This window comes from Amblyomma americanum, chromosome 7 (genome assembly GCF_052857255.1).
Source record: "Amblyomma americanum isolate KBUSLIRL-KWMA chromosome 7, ASM5285725v1, whole genome shotgun sequence".
Lineage (NCBI taxonomy): Eukaryota > Metazoa > Arthropoda > Arachnida > Ixodida > Ixodidae > Amblyomma > Amblyomma americanum.
In genome coordinates, this window is record NC_135503.1 from 107,689,610 (window position 1) to 107,706,972 (window position 17,363).

Sequence of the window (17,363 nt, forward strand, 5' to 3'; positions counted from 1 at the left end):
GCATCTGACCTTCAGACCTGGTGTTCAGCAGGTTCGCTTTATCTTGCTACGACTGGCTGGCACAGTTGATTATCACAAAATGGTCGGTCACGCCATGATACAATAAAACATTGTTTGAAGCGTACGATCCTAAACACTGGCGACACGAACGTGGCTGAGTGTGTATGTTTTTTGGTAATGGAGCTGATTGGCAGGCGAGCGAACATAAGATGTGAAATCTCAATTCTCGCAAAAAAATCATTATAAACTTCTTTCTGCCAAGTAATGCACATTCCCCCCAAATTGGTATCAACTTTTCTGAGAAAAAAAGTGGATTCATTGCAACTGTACATACAGTGTTAAATTTTTTGTCAGTTCAGCTGCTTTGAAGGAAAAAATTTCCATTTTTGTTGCCAGTGATTAGTGCCAATTTGAATTTCTGAATGTTCAGCGGCAGTCAAATATCGCGCCGACTTTCGATTAGCCCCAACACCTGGACCAATTATCTACAGATACAGTTTAAAGAGTACAAAGGTGCCCTCTATGCTTTCTTCTTCTATCAAGTGGACCAGTCTCATTTGGACGCTGCTAGGCTTTGAAAACAAGATGGCCGATTACCCACTGCAAACAGTCTGAATGTGAAAGCACACATTTTTGTTTGATCATGGTTTCAAAGAGCAGCCACAGTTGACGCAACGTGCCATGCTCCAGCACCGCCAATGTCTCTACATGATAAACGCAGCAGTCCCTGCAGTTTTCATTTTTGTAACGTGATACCACGTCACACAACAATAGTTCACGCTCAGAAATACTATAGCAAAAAATAACAGGACGCAGTGAAGAAGACATGGGATGAATAGTGCACTCCCATTGCCACCACTTGGTTGCTGGTGTGAATCCGGTGCCGATAGATGCAGGGAGAGCGATCAGCGAAGAGCACTGGTGATGCCAGGTGAAAAGTCCTTTTCCTAAGCCAACGGTGGCCGGGCAGCGTATTGCCAAACCATAACCTGTAGGTGCACTCAAGTAGACAACGCTCAGGATGCAATCACAGGATATGGTGTCACGCCAGCCCGCTTTAGCGCTGCCTAAAATTTGTGAAATGACACTGGAAAGGTTTCGCTTTCACATGGAACTTGATTTAGGCATCTCATTTGACTTTTCCTCGTGATCTGTGCCAGTGTCATGTCTACATAGGCGCGGCATTTTTCTGGGTGCTATGGCATACTAAGGCACACGCTGCTCTTTCATCCTGCCCGGTCTCTGGCAGGCATAACCAAAATGGATAGAAGGTAGGGAGGTGACAAAAAGATAGGAAGAACAGTGGCAGAGTGTTATCTCTAAGTATAAAACAATCAAAAGCACACCACACATGCGTAGAAAATGATACAATAAAAAATAACGGCTCCTGTGCATGTGTGCTGTCAAATTTTTGCAAAAGCAAGAAGGAATATGAAAAAAAAAACAGCAAAATGTCAGCCAACCACAAGCCTTGCTCGCTTGCCCAAAAAATGGCACTTAGAAACACAGAAAGACATTATTAGAAGTCAACTCACAGCCTGATACATTCTTTTTTGTTGTGCGGGGAAGAGCCATCCGGTTGCGGTGCACCGCCAAGGTCAGCCATGCCAGCCAGTGGGGAGGAGAGGGTTTGGGGCCCTGGTGTGGAGAGCGGATCACCATCTCCTTTTTGCTTGCGCGGCTGGACAAAAGAAAGGAGGTGACAAAATTATACAGGGTGCGAAGAATTGAATGTTTCTTCTGCATGCAGCAAAATTTACAGAACCAACTAAGAGAGGAGCTCTTGAAATTGTAAAATAAATTTTGGACCCGAGTTCGTCATGTAAGTTATCATGAAACAGCTCACTATAGGAAGCAGCATTTTTTTTTTGTTCAGTCTTCAATGTACTATCCCATGTAAGCATAATAAAAAATGCTTTGAACTTCAAAGTCCAAAGCTGTGTTTGAGAGCGAGCTTTACATCTTCCAGTTTAATGGAGCATAGACATCAAAGTTTTGCTTTTATGTTTTCTTCTTTAAATTGAAGCGTTAGACTTTAGTAAACGTGGCTCCCTCATGGTGTCTGCCATCGGCCACTACATAATTTATAATTGAATTTCTTCTTGACGCTGTTACGGTTCCGGTTTCATCAGCCGAACAATGGCTGTGATGTGTAGTTGGTGCTCAGGTCATGTCAGCAATGGAGAAAAAAATGACAATATAATTCCTGATACATTGTTTTTTTGTCATTACAAATCTTGAGGCAGGCAGGCTTAAGTGTTGTGGTGAATTAAAAATATGTATCAGCGATTACATTTGTTTTTTAATGAGTTACATGACTTTAACATCAACTACATGTCACAGCCAGTGTTCAGCTGATGAAACCAAAACCAAAATAGCATGAGAGAAGAAATTCAATCATAAATTATTTAGTGGTCGTAGGCGAATACCACGTGATCAACCATGTATTCTAACAAGTAATGTATCACTCGGAAGAAGAAAACATGCAACTAATTTTAGTTGTCTATGGTCCTTTAAAGCTAGCCATGTAGCTTTTAAGGTGTTGGCCCATCGTGCTAATATTCCAACACTTCGCAGTAGTCCATTAAAAAAAAGAAGGACAGCAAACAGCACATGAAAGCCACAACACAAGTGCAGTTGACAGCCACAAAAAGCTAAAGCTGGTGATACTGTTGCCGATATGGATAGCAGGAGTTCGCGGAGGAATAAAAAAGTTGCTGATTATGATGAGCCATGCCCTTGTGCGCCATCCGTGGGTGTCACCTGGAAGCTTCTGTGCGCATGCATTTCGAAGACTATTCCCGCGTGGGTCAAAGAAAGGTTGGGTGTGGCCCTTACACGCTTTTATACGGTATTGCTTCCTATTTTTGAAATTAACAGTTTGGCAGAAAAAGGCCTTTGCTATAATGAACATGCGAACCTATTATGAACTTCAGTGTGGTTGCCATTGACTACGGGTCCACGTGCGAAACGGGAGGATGTTTTCATACTAAAAGCTGCCTTACCATGACTTCAGAAAACTGGCTACAATAAGTGCACTTTCATTGGACCAACGTTCTGAACACAAGTCTGATACACGTTTCGAGCACACAGTGTGTGAGCTCTATTGAATGTCGTGTCACTTAAGAGAAAATAGGAAAAATTTCTCTCGGTTTAGTCGCTCATTTGTTCAGGCTGAAATTTGAGCACTTGGTGGTCAGTTTTTTTTTATACTACATTTGAGTGTAATCGCTCGCTTGTTCAGCCTTAAATTTCACACAGAGGTGGCATTTAATAGTTTGTTTTATACTATGTTTCGTTGGTGTACTTAAATGATTCAGACATCATTCGTTAAATCCCCATCGTCTGCAGCGACGACAAACCAAAACGATGAGCTTTCACAGCAATGGTACAGGTAGCGCCATCTTGAGCGTATGGTAGGAACGAGCACTCTATTGCTGGAGCCTTCAAAGTAGTGAGATGGTGCTACCACTACCGTTGCTGCGAAAGTTCCGTTCTTTTGGTTCACTGTTGCCGCAGATGAGGAACATTTCATGACTAATGCTGACCGAATCGGGAAAGTACTGCACTCAAGCCTAGTACAAATTTGAGCCCGAAAAAGAGAGTGGTTAAGCTGACAATTTTTTTTTATTTTCTCAGAGCAATGCAAGATGCAACTCTTGGGGACAAAATGAGCACATCGCTGTTTTTCGACATTGCGTCGCAATTAAAGTGCGCAGGTGAAACCTTCATCACAAGGCTGTGATCAGGCAAATATTAGACAATTACACTACATGAGCCGAGTAGCGAGCCCAGTGAGCTGCGAGCACATTAGTGACAGACGACACACTTTCAGCTTCAAGCCAAACATATCCACCCAATGGCTAAGCTTGCATATACAGTCGAACCTCAATATATCGAACATTGCGGTGATTGCAAAATAGGGGAATCCCCTAAAATATTTGACCAACACTGCTCCCACTTCGAGTTATTGACCAATTCACTCTCGCCTTACCATAAGCTTGCCGTCCCGGTTAGCTCAGTTGGTAGAGCGATTGATGCGGTGGTCCCAAGTTCGAACCCCGGACCAGGACAAATTTTTCTTTAACTGCAAAGTTTCTGAGAAAGCTGTATAGTTTTCCTTTGTAGCCGCATGGCAACGTTCGGGTAAATGTGAATGAGTAATTACTCCATTATTAGAAATCTACTCCACCTTGGGGGATTCCCCTAAAATATTTGACCAACAATTGCAGTTTTGGCTTGAAGACTAAGGACAGCACATAACAGAAAACACGTTATGTAATAAAAGTAGCTGAAAAATACTTGAAAACATTTACTGTAAACCACCATAACTCGAAGTCATAAATGCAGAGAAACATTTCATGATCGAGTGTGGCAGCAGCCATGGTATGCCACTACGAGTGGGGTGCGGACAGTGGGACAGGCGAGGGTGTAGGGGAAGTCGGTGGCACCAGAAGAGAGCACGTGTGGTTGTGCCACCGCTGCCTCTAGACCAGCCGCGAAGGCATCTGCTTCTTCATGACTGTATGTTCCTCCGCTTGGTCTACCCACGCGCTTTGCCCCGGAAACTGACACTTCGCCTGTCGCCGGCGCTTTCCGCAGTCCCAGCTCCTGACGCGCGACTTATCGGCGCTGTAATCAGATGAGCAACCGCTTGGCGGCGATGGGCGTGCACTGCTCATCCCATGTCTCTTTTACTATGTCCTATTATTTTTTTTCTACTTTTCAGCATGAACTGTTATAGCACCATGTAGATGCACTGACGGCGGTGGACGGCATGCACTGACGGCATGCTGCATCAACTCCAATTGCTCGTAGTGAACGTAGACACTCCTCTTATGTCGGTCAGTTCATGTGTGCCAGTTTTTAAGTAATTCAGCACTAGCTAACACATACAGTAATACCTCAGTTGTACGAACGTCAGTTTAAGGAATATTTCAGAATAACGAACTTTTCAAAAATTCCCGAAGGTTTTCCTATGCATTCTATGCAAAAATGCTTCAGTTGAACGAACTCAACCGGAGGACCCAGGCTTATTTTTGCTATCAGTTCAACAAAGTTTAACGATTTGCAGCACTGATGTAACCGATGGCATCCCCCCCACAAACCACCCCTCTGGCAGCACTGTAACTTCGCTGGTACTTACAGCACTGCCAAAGCAAAGCAGCTACGCAGAAGACGAAAACATCACTGGTGCACTGGTGCTTACAGCGCTTCAGAGGCAAAGCAGTGAAGCGGGAGCTGACGAGCAATGTGCCTTTTTCTTTCTCATCAGTTCCATTCAGCCATCTTAGTTTTGAGTAGCAACAGCAGTTTGTGTGCCCACATGCATAATGAGTGTGATGCAACGTAAGCGGTTGCCTATATCAGATAAGCCACCAGAATCCTTCAGCAGCCGGAAAAAGGTCAAAAGCAAGTGGACGTTGTGAAGGACTACAGTACTGCACCATCGACATTGTGAATGATAGTCAAGCAAAGACCGAAGATGGAAGGTGAAACTTTGTTGAGCCCCACAAGGAAACGACTGCATGGAATATTTCAAGGCAGTGCACGATGCCGTTGCAGTATGGCTTCGCAACTTGCGATCTCAAAATAATTCTGTGTCTGCCCTGATGATACAGGGCAACACAAATAAGGCATCTGCTCAGCTTCTGGAAGTTCGCGGCTTTAAAGCAAGCAGCGCCTGGCTTACCCGATTTCGGGACAGACATGCAATCGCTTGGAAGATGATTTGCGGTGGAAGTAAGGATGCTGACCACGAAGCGGCAAGAATGTGGAGAGAACAAAAACTATGAGATATCATAAGTGGATATATGCCTGGCGACGTTTACAACGCTGAGACTGGTATGTTTTATCAGACTCTTCCCAAAAAGACAATGGCAAACAAAAATGATAGCTGCAAAGGGGAGAACATATAAAAGCTAAGAGTAACTGTGCTCTTTTGCTGCAACGCCAGTGGCAGACACAAGGTCAAGCCGCTAGTGGGAGGCAAATACGCGAAACTTCCTTGCTTTAAATGTGTCCCTTCCCTGCTATGCACCTATAAAAATACTATATTTACACGATTGTAAGTCGACCTATTTTTCAAAATTTCAAAATCCGAAGTGGGGGAATCAATTTACAATCGTAACGAAAACATGCCACTATAAGTAAAGGTGAGACAAACGAGATATCGGGCATGCTACAGCGTGGTTGCATTTTTGCTGCGGGGCTCCGTCGCATCGCTCTTGGTGCTGGCCTTGAGCAGCTGCTATGTCAACGCGCAGAACTGGCACCCCTGCCGCCGTGGGCGGCGCCCAATGGCAGCTATCGATAAGCAGCAAACCGGCACCCCACACTCCCCACACGTAGGTGCAGACTGTGGCTGCTGATAAGCAGCGGTAGCCCGATAACGCAATCGCGTTCTACGGGAAGCTCAAGCGTCCAACACGTTTTCATTTTACTTTCTAATGCGCGCTCGGCGCTCAAGGAAGGGCTGTTGTTACAATCGAGGTGGCACCCCCACTCGGAACAGCAACGGCACCGGGGAGTGTCAGTAGCCGACGGAAAAGCCAACGCTATTCACGCGTAGTTTCTCTTTGGCTTTGACGCAATTGAGTACTGCCGGCAGCATTTCACAAGTCTAATGTAGTGCTTCACCAGTCGTCATTTGTGCTCCGTGTCCAGGAAGCAACCAGCGCTCGTTCACAGCTACATTCAAGATGGCCGTCATCATTTACACCAAAGAAACGAACAACTGCGCGCCGGATCACAGGTTCGACGTTCGCAACAGGTGATACAGGTGTGGCAGCGGCAGCAAGGAAAATTTTCAGCTATTCCATGCGATGTCGTGATGTGGCTGTTTGCTAAGTGCGGGATTTTGATGCACGCCGACGTTAGAATGACATGGTGTGGGACCACAGCAGCAATCAAGACGACAGCACTAGTGCGGACGATGGCGCAAGTGTGGACGAGTAGTCCAGTGACTTACACATTTTCGTTTTGGAATGTGCCCACAGGCACGGCAGCGCGCGGCAGCCAACAGCTACTGGCGATAAACGGCGGTCGCTGCATAATGCTATCGCGTTCAACTATTCAAGGCCAAGCTTAAACAACCTTGAAATTGTTTTTTTTTTTCGAAAGTGTGATTGGGGTGGGGGGGGTCGGCTTACAATCGTGTAAATATGGCAACAAAAAAGCATAGATGACCAAGAATATTTTCAGTGAATAGCTCCTGAGTGTGATTGTAGAAATGAGGAAGGCAAAAAGAAGCATTCTTTTGATTAGTGACAATTGCTTGGCACACCTTGTCAATGTCCATTTTAAGCAATGTGTGTGCTGAGTACCTCCCGCCAAACTGCGTTGCTGTGCTTCAACCGCTCAATCTGGGCATCATTCGGAACTTGGAAAACAAGTACCGACGCCGGCGTGTTCAGCGTATTTTAATTAACACAAAGGTTTGACACAATGTCCCCATCAATGTCAGGCAGGTGGATGAGATGGTGACAAGCTTCTGGTGGGAAGTAACACTAGCTACTATTAGAAACCGCTGGCACAAATCCAACCTTTCCCCCGTGCACTGAAAGCGAGCACGAGGAACAGCGCAACGAGACGACCTGGGATGTGGACAGAGATTTGTCACCAGCTGGATGTTGACAACACTTCTATGTGTGAAGACTATGTGCAATGTGATAGTGGGCTCATAACCTGTGCTGAGCTAACAGATCTGGAAATTGTTTCCAGTGTTCATCCCGAAGAAGAAGATTGTGATGAAGAAGAGACAATGGCAGAGGTAGATTCAAACCCTGCAACTCTAGCCAAGGCCGTAGGACACCTTGGAAAGTTGAGAGACTCTGCGTCTCATCAGCAAGCTGTGTCAGAGGACATGCACCAAAACATACTCTCTGGACAGCTTTGTTACTTTTTGCACTTTAAGAATACCAGGTCAAATGAAAATAGATTTTTTTCAAAATCAGAAAAGCTGTATTGTAACTGTTATGCACTTTGTATATATCAATGTACAGAACTGCATAAATTGTAGTTCACAATTTTGACTCTGCGAATGCTGCTCTTTATGCCGTTGCATATTCTAGTGACTATTCAGTTTAGTCAACTTTCAGTGAAGTGAACTATTTTCTGTGGGTCCCATGAAGTTCACTCAAGTGAGAGTTTACTGTAGTCGGCATAGCGAGTTCGGTATATCAATGTCAACTGTCGCAAAATCTTTATTGCATGAAGTTCTCAAATACACGTGCTTCAATGAGGGCGGCATTGGGGAATTGAGAAACTTCATAATATTGGCGAATTTGCTACATATAGGTTTCTCACACCCAGGCTTAACTGTACACAGAACTCCACTGCGGCAACAATGAGACCCAGTGATGTGCAAGTGATGTGACATTTTAAGTGATGCCGCCCTGTAAGCAATCCAGCCCTGCGAGTGAAACTACCCTGCAAGTGACGCTACCCTACGAGTGATGCAACCCCAGAAGTGAAATGATACTGTGATTGATGAAACCTTGTCACTGATGCAACCCTGCAACTATCACATGATGCACAACATGCAAGAAGGGAGTAGTGTACAAGGGTGGCAGCCACCAAGGGTGATGGGGAAGACATGATGAGGATCTCGTTGGCCTGCGTTTGGCTGATCTCCTCCAGCAGAGGGCCAGGAAACACTCGCCGCAGGAAAGCTTTCTGCTCCACCGAGAATGGTGGTTCAGGCAGAAACGTAATCCGCTTCTGGGTCTCCTCTGCGAATGCATGAAAAAAGAACGCACTCTCAGTGCGGCATTCACTCTACAGCCCCTCTTGCATACGAAAATATTCAATCATGCCACAATGCTATGCATAGTAGAGGCACAAATGCATTTGGTGGAACCCCCCAAGATGGTGTACAATTACAGTAAAAGGAGTAATTGTTCTTTTGGGTAGATGCTAAGCAGTAATTAATGCCTTATTCATACAGTCGTTCCACCAGGTTGAAGCTTCAACCTATCACTGAACTTTAATCGGAGTTTAGTGGCTTTACACGGCAGTGTGAACAGCTGCTGAACTCTTAATGGCAGTGAGCTCCAATAAATGCCAGTGACAGTGACCAATAAACATCACACAATGATAAAGCAGTCCCCAATTCAACCACATCAACTGACGAGGCGATTTTTTTTCCAGTGTACGAGTATTTCCTCTTTGATTGCTTTTCTTATTAAGAAATCTGAATGTTGCATTCATAACTACAGTTGAACCAGATTATATTGGATGTACTCAGACATTCTGAATTACTGCCTGTATAAAAAAAAAACTAAAAAGGAATCCGTACAGAAGTACAGGAGTAAATATGCCAGTACTGAACTGCTACGCACTGGAAAGCGTGCCATGCAACTACTATGGCAGAGAAGTAACGCGTTACTGACTGGAATGCATGTCGATGGAGTGCCAATCTGCTCATTCTGCTCCTGGCTAAATGTTAGTCATGACCACCCGCCACCAAAGCTATAGGTTTGCGATGCAGATAGAAAAATAGAAGGATAGAAATGATATCCGACAGAATCTGCTCATGTGTGCAATTCACATTGTTCGTTTTCATGAGCAGTGCACTGCACTTCTTTGCACACTGCACTGCACAATGGCCGACCTACAAGTCTTACCGCATACACAGAGCAGCAACAAGGTTAAACTATGCACCTATTCGATCGTGCACCATGAGAGCAAAAGCTCTCCAAAAAGAATAGGCTCCTAGTTGCTTCAAAATAATATTAACGCTCACATTTGTGCAATTCATTGTTTACTTGGAACTCTGACCTACAGTGCCTCCTCTCAGGACTAGCCCTCACAAATGAAACACAATTGCTGGCAGTTGGTGTCAGAAAAGTGATCAGTAAACAAAAAGTTCATGCAATCAAAACAGACAAGTAGTAAGCGAAAAAAGAAAGTATGCCTGCATCAATGACTATGCTGTACTTGGACAGCTCACACTGTCGTGTTAGAGCATTCCACATAGCATGGGAATGACATGAAACCTGAACAAAGATCGCATAGCTAATTCGCCAAGTGCAAGGCGAAAAACAGTCTAAAGAGACTATTCCTGTACTGGAGCTGTTCTTACCAGGCCCGCTGGGGTCGAAGTATTCGGGCTGCTGGCGATTCAAGCCGAGCTTGGTGCAGACCTCTACCGAGCACTCCTGGCTGGTGGACACGAAGAGCACAGGCATGTAGCATGACAGGTAACCCTGCACTTTCACGATGTCCGAATTGGGGAGGTCCACGCGCATGTCTGGACCCTCTGCAAAGTAGGGGCAACCTGGCAGGTCATTCTAGACCTGAATGCATGTTGCATTTATAATCAGGAGCGCACTTTGGTGGCTTGGTGGCTGCAGCATTCAGCTGCCGAGCCCAAGGATGCAGGACCAAATACCAGCACTGGTAGCCACATTACAACGCTGCCAAAACACAAAGGAAGACCACGTGCTTTGCGGTGTCAGTGCATGTTAAAGAGACAGCAAAGTCAAACTGAAGCTTACCTGCATCGATAAGAAACCGTGTTCCAATAAAAACGGACCACTCTCACCAAAAACAGTTTTTATAATTCAGAATACAAACACACAAACAAAAAAAAACAATATACAGGGTGCCACCATCACTGGCCAATTTCACAAGTAAAATGCGTGCGTTACTGTGAAACTACTGTGAAACCTTATTGATGCATTCCCAGTTCATGCTCCCAAATTCGCAGGCAATAAAAATTGCCCTCACCCTCACTAACAGTCGTTTTAAAATTCGATTTATATTTTCTAGTAGGCAACTTCTGGCGATATTACTGAGTAATAAACGTACAAGACAAGCTCTGAAGGCACTATTGGACGAGAGGCTATATGCTTATACTATTGTGTGTGTGCGTGTACGTTTGTGTGAGCTTGAGCTAATACATGAGACAAAACCGAGAGAGTTACGAGTTGAGCCTTAAAATATCACTTCTGGCATGCATTGCATATATTCATGTGCCCTGCACTTATAACATCTCCTTGTTATCTATATTTATTTTGCTTATACTGCAATTCCTACTGGAGATTTGAGCAGGGTGGAATACAGATAAGTACAGATACAGATAAGAATACTTAAAGGGCCCCGAAACACATAACCAGTGCATTGTTCTGCCTCTTGGTTGCATAGAATGAATTATAGTGATGCTATAAGCATCAGCCGTACCGTGTATACTCTGGTTTTTAATATTTTAATTAGCTTGCAAAAACAAATTCAGGGGGCTGATGGTGTCACCATACAGTGGCGGTTTTTAGCACTGGATATGACATCACTTGGTGGGAGCTTTATGATTGAACAAACAGTAAATATATTTCAAATTGGGTTAATAACTAGAGATATGTTTTGTCAAGTTGTTGTGTTTTATATTACATCAACAAAACCAACTTGTTTGCCTTAGATAAAAGTGCTGTAAAGCAAGTAAAATAAAAATACACCACCAGAGGCTCTGGCTACTTTTTGCATCGAAGAGCTTTGCGCTTCATTGTAAACATCCTACGACCTAGCACACAACACTCATGGCTACTCTCTATGTATCTGAGAAGGGCTTTGCGGAATCGATCTGATCGAGCCATTGCACAACGTTCGTTTCGGTCTCGAGGAAGGATGCAAAGAAAAAAGCCGTTCGTTTCACATTTAGCAGTGCGCATCGTCAGCTTGTGGAGGATCACCGGGCGGTGGCACCAGATGGCGCCAGATGGCGCGCCCCTTGCTCGCCGTGACCAACCAGCGCTCTAGAAGCGACGGGCAATGGTAAGTGGTAAGCAGTAGCGGTACGCGCTATGCTAAGTGTGTCTGACATCTTGTGCAGGCTGTCACACCGTCGCAGTATCTTGCGCTCAAGTTTAGATCGAGATCGGATCGCATTCAGGTCTATAAGTCAGGGAACGTCACTTATCAGTGTTCCCTTCTGCGCCATTGGTGTGATGATGAAGCATCGCTGGGTTAGCTAAGCATTCACATGGTTGTTGTAACCGTGCGAATGGCGCTGGCTGCCTTGGCAAGAACGAGTTACAGAGAACAGGCAACCATGGAGTGCAAACTTCCGGCACGTGCTCAGATAGGTTGTTTTGATTGGTCGCACTAAGTGTTGTCATTGGGAGAGTGAAATGGGAATGGGAAGCTGCGTCAAAATCGAGTTAAGGGCAGCATTTTGTTTGCTTGTATTCTGAAATTTCTTCATTGAATATTTTCCGTTTCTATGCATCGATTCTTGTAATTCTTTTTGATTCAGCATCTGTGTGACAAAGAATCCATCTGAAGTGTAACCGGCATCCGTTCAAGCAGTGTTTCGCAGCCCCTTTAAAATGGTTATTATGCATGGTAAATGGCGTTACTGTGCGGCTATGTCTTTGCCTTGTGGTGTAACGAGATGAAAAAGAAATTAATCTCATGACATCTGTCTAATAGTGGCCGTTAATAAGTTGAGAAAAATTTTAGTCGTGACACATGGTTTTTTGCGTTAATGGTGTCAAGTCTGCTTTAGTTAAGAGTTCTGTCACTGACGTACATCCAAATATATTATAAATGAAGTGAGCTCCTTTTCGTTGCATTGTTTCTATCTTGTGTAAGTTTTAGTGAAAGGGTCCGAAATAATGCATGGGTATTCTAGTATCGGCAGAATTACGGTCTTGTATGCGAGTAATATCGGACAGAACAAGTAGAAAGTCTCAAGGCTCTCCTCAGAAAGAACAACTTGTGATTAACTTTGGCCATTACGTAGTCAATGTGCTCAGTCCAAGTGAGGTCATTAGTGATCAAGAATCCCAGATACTTATAATATATCTAAAAAACCTCGAGAAAAGTTTCGATAGGATGAATATTTACGTTTCTTATCTAAAGCGGCGTCTGCAGCAATGTACAGCGTTGTGGTCCGATATTTCATCTACTATCTGGCAGTTTGTTTTGGCAGTAATTGATCTGCTAACAAAAGGAGGTCAAGCATTGATTGAAAATTGCTTTAAAATATGGTATTTTCTTCTACAATTTGCAATAAGTCGAGGACAGAAGTAATGGCAAACATAGCTTCACCTTGGGGGTCATGCTTTTTAACTGAATAATTTGACCAGTCTACTTCAGGCAAATTAAAATATCCTGACAGTATAATACAATTGTTGGGTTTAACATTCGTGCACAAATACTCTTTGAGTTCGTCTGATACGGCAACGATAGAGTTGGGGGGCCTGTGCACTGCTCCAATAATTTATCCAACGTTTCCATAGTGTGTTGTGCAAAAAATGCACTCTACATTGGGTACATCACGCATTGGTAAGATTTGCAGGGATGATTTGAACCGAATGCTGACACCTCCAACTCTACCATCACGATCCTTTCGGTACAAACTGTACCCAGTGGTAACGAACTCACTGTCAAACACTGTATTGTTGAGCCAAATTTCTGTTAAAACCGATATTTCAGGGTCCTGCAAAAGCAGAAGGGCCTCCAACTCAGTTGTCTTGTTTATGACACTTCTGCAATAAACATTTAGTATCTTCAAGGTCTCAAGTGTCTTAGTCGGGAGTCAGTTTGTTTCTTTCTAAGCCTAAAGCGAGGAGCTCTTGTTTCATCCCAACCATACAGTACGCAATTAACGCTTAGCTTATCATAGATTAGCTTGAAAGCTTGATGCTCTCTTTCCCCTCTTCTTCACAGCTTTCCCACTGCTGTTTCTGTATTTCCCTAGCCCATTTAGAAAAGTCCTAAGCTACTGATTTTGAGCGTTTTGGTGTTTTTATTTTGAGTTGATTTTGGTGATTTTGAGTTAATGGCATGATCATAATATTGACATTTTTTCACGGAAGTCGAGAAGTTTCAAAATGACTGGTCGTGCCTTGTTTATTTCCTTTTTACCCACACTGCGGCATCTTTCGACACCATTCACTGTTAGACCTAGTTGTTCCAGTAAAACACCATCAATTACTTCCTTTTCCAGTTCCTCGCTAGTCTCCTTGCTAAGCTCTTTGATTCCATAAATGATTACGTTATTTCTCCTGCCTCCGTTGTCTAAGTCATCTATCTGGCTCCCGCCCAGTTATCCGCCGATTCGTGAGTTTCAACGAGTGGGACGGCGAGCGCAAGCTGCGCAACGTCTACTTTGCGCTGCAGGACTCGGCCAAAACGTGGTTTGAGAACCACGAAGCTTTTTTTACCACCTGGGAGGCTTTTCGTCGAGAGCTGCCAGCGACATTTACCAGCAGAAAAAGAAAAGAGAAAGCTGAAATCGCCCTGCGCTCGAGATCACAGCAGCCGAACAAGAGCGTCGTGATGTTCATAGAGGACCTGACGCGACTGTTCAATCGGGCCGACCCTGCTATGCCCGAAGCCAAGAAGGTACGCCACTTAGTGCATGGCGTAAAAGAGCAGCTGTTTGCTGGACCGGTCCATGACCAGCCAAGAACGGTGTCCGACTTCACCAAGGAGGCAACGGCTATCGAGCGCTCTCTGCAGGAACGGGGCGTGCACTACGGACGTCAGGCTACTGTAGCAGCTCCTTCCCAGTACATGCCTACGTCGCTGCCCGCCGAGGAGCTCCGGGAGCCTGTAAGAAGCCTAGTGCGCGAGGAACTGGCAAAATTTCACTTTGAAGCTCCACAGGTCAGCGTCGCTGCCGTAACGGATGTGGTCCGCAAGAAATCCGGCAAGTTGTGCAGCCACTCCCAGCTCCACACCCATCGCCTTCCGTTATGACGTACAGCGAGGCGCTACGAAGTCCTGGGCCAGCGATGCAAGCCTTTTCCCCCATTGCTCCTGTGCCATATCTGCAGGAGTGAATCGCAACAGTACCCTCCGTGCCGCAGGAGTTCAGGCCCCCCCGTGAGCAAAGCGCATGCTTTGCGTACGCCAAACAATCGGCTGCTCTGTTACCACTGCGCGGAGCCCGGCCACATCCTCCGCCACTGCCCTTATCGCAGAACTGGTTTAAGGGGGTTTTCACCTGACACACCTCGACCACGCTACAGTGAAAGACCACGAGATATCGAACAGTACTTGGCTGATAACGCGCAATCTTCGACCTCGCAGCGACGCCAGTGCCGATCGCCATCCCCAAGGCGGTTCTCTTCGCCCGGCCGCCCGTCATCCTGTGGCCAGTTCAGAGTTACGTCCACACGTCGGGAAAACTGAAGACGGTCTCCAGCAGGGGTAGGGCTGCCGTTACTGGTTCGAGTAAAAAGCCTCCACCCGACGATTCGCCGCGACGCTTCGACCGACGACGACGACCTGATCCGACGACCTCGACGACGCGCTGCGACTGACTGGTTTCCGCCGAAATTCCGGTATCCGTCGACAACCACGACGTTACCGCACTCGTGGATACCGGCGCCGATTTTTCTGTAATGAGCAGACGTTTAGCTACGGCCTTGAGGAAGGTTCTGACCCATTGGTCTGGGCCGCAGATCCGGACAGCTGGTGGCCACGTGGTAACTGCGATCGGTGTCTGCACTTCGCAAATCCAGATCCGCGGTGTTACTTTCCCTCGTTGCTTTGCTGTGTTACCCGAGTGCTCCAAAGACCTCATACTCGGTTTGGATTTCCTTCAGGAGTATGGTGCCGTTATCAACCTTCAGGAGCTAATCATGTCGTTTTCCACCCAAGGCCCTGTCGACGACGATACCGAGCCACGCAGGGCTAAGTTATACATCTGTGAAGACCATGTATTGATCCCGTCAAGAGCCAGCATGTTTGTTACCGTAAAGTGTGATAACAGCCCCAGCACTCGTGGCATCGCTGAAGCCAACATCTCACTGCTCCTGGGTTGGCAAGTCTGTGTGGCTCACAGAATTATTGAATTGAACAGTGGGCGAACCGAACTTTTGGTGATCAATTTTGGTTGTGAACCCCAGTGTTTGCCTGGCAAAACAACTATAGCATATTTCGAAGAAATTAGTGAATTCGCGGGACAGCACACACTGTCTGAAATCCCAGCATCAGTGGAGGCACCAACCACTCCCATAAAAACCGACATGAACTTGAACCTCCCGTCTAACCAAAAACGCTGCCTCGAGAGCGTTATCGAATCTTTCCGCGACTGTTTTGCCTCGACCTCCAAGGTTAGGCAGACTTCACTCACAAACCAGCGACCGTTATGCCAGCCGCCTTATCAGATCTCTTCGAAGGAACGGGATGCCATTTGCCGACAAAATCAAGAAATGCTCCAAGACGACGTGATACAACCGTCGACGAGCCTGTGGGCATCGCCTGTTGTTCTAGTGGCGAAGAAAGATGGAACCCTACGGTTCTGTGTTGATTACGGACGTATAAACAAAGTCACCAAAAAAAGACGTTTATCCTCTACCACGCATCGATGACTACCTGGACCGGCTACGCCACGCCACGTACTTCTCATCACTAGATTTACGCGGTGGCTATTGGCAAATCGAGGTGGATGAATGCGACCGGGAAAAGACTGCTTTTATTATGCCGGATGGTCAGTACGAATTCCGGGTGCTTCCTTTCAGCCTGTGCTCGGCTCCTGCCACCTTCCAGTGGATGATGGACACCGTGCTTGCCGATCTAAAATGGCAGTCCTGCCTCGTGTACCTGGATGATGTAGTCATCTTCTCCGCCACGTTCGAAGAGCACCTAAGGCGGCTTTGCGTTGTGTTTACAGCAATTCGTTCAGCCGGTCTTTCCCTCAAGCCCGAAAAGTGTCACTTCGCTTTCCAGGAGTTGAAGATTCTCGGCCACATCGTGAGCACTAAGGGAGTCAGGCCAGGCCCAAATAAGACAGCTGCCGTCGCTGCTTTTCCCATGCCAACCAATAAGCGCAGTGTGCGCCGCTTTCTGGGCCTCTGCGCCATTTATCGGCGTTTTGTGCCGAAGTTCTCCCAAATCGCTGAGCTCGTCACCCGCCTCACGAAAGATGCCGAACCGTTCCTCTGGGGTCAGGAGCAACAACAGGCCTTCGAAGACCTCCGCACTCGTCTCCAAAGTCTCCTTGGCCACTTCGATGTATCAGATGACACTGAACTGCACACCGACGCCAGCAACATCGGCCTCAGTGCGGTCCTTGTGCAGTGGCAGGATGGTATCGAACATGTCATCGCATACGCAAGCCGCACCTTGTCACGCTCAGAGGCGAACTATTCCACTACTGAAAAAGAATGCCTGGCAATTCTGTGGGCAGTGACCAAATTTCGCCCATAATTATACGGCCGCCCTTTTAGAGTCGTCAGTGATCACCATTCGCTTTGTTGGCTGGCGAACCTCAAAGATCCCTCGGGGTGGCTTGCACGCTAGAGCCTTCGCCTTTAAGAGTTTGATGTCACGATCGTTTATAAGTCCAGTAGGAAGCCAGTGATGCCGAATGCCTGTCTCGTGCTCCTATCGAGGACAACCGAGCTGGTCCC

The 17,363-nt window shown here is 46.1% G+C and overlaps 1 protein-coding gene across 4 annotated transcripts in view; it reads right to left on the minus strand.

Moving 5' to 3' along the window:
* Nucleotides 1-17,363, minus strand: part of LOC144099460 (uncharacterized) — a 181,784-nt gene that overhangs the window by 111,741 nt on the left and 52,680 nt on the right. For all 4 annotated transcript variants that reach the window (XM_077632770.1, XM_077632773.1, XM_077632772.1 and 1 more), the window contains 3 exons: nucleotides 10,085-10,261; nucleotides 8,563-8,732; nucleotides 1,536-1,681 (listed from right to left, as the gene is read on the minus strand). In XM_077632770.1, coding sequence (XP_077488896.1) covers nucleotides 1,536-1,681; nucleotides 8,563-8,732; nucleotides 10,085-10,261 — 493 coding nt within the window. The remainder of the gene's footprint in view (nucleotides 1-1,535; nucleotides 1,682-8,562; nucleotides 8,733-10,084; nucleotides 10,262-17,363) is intronic.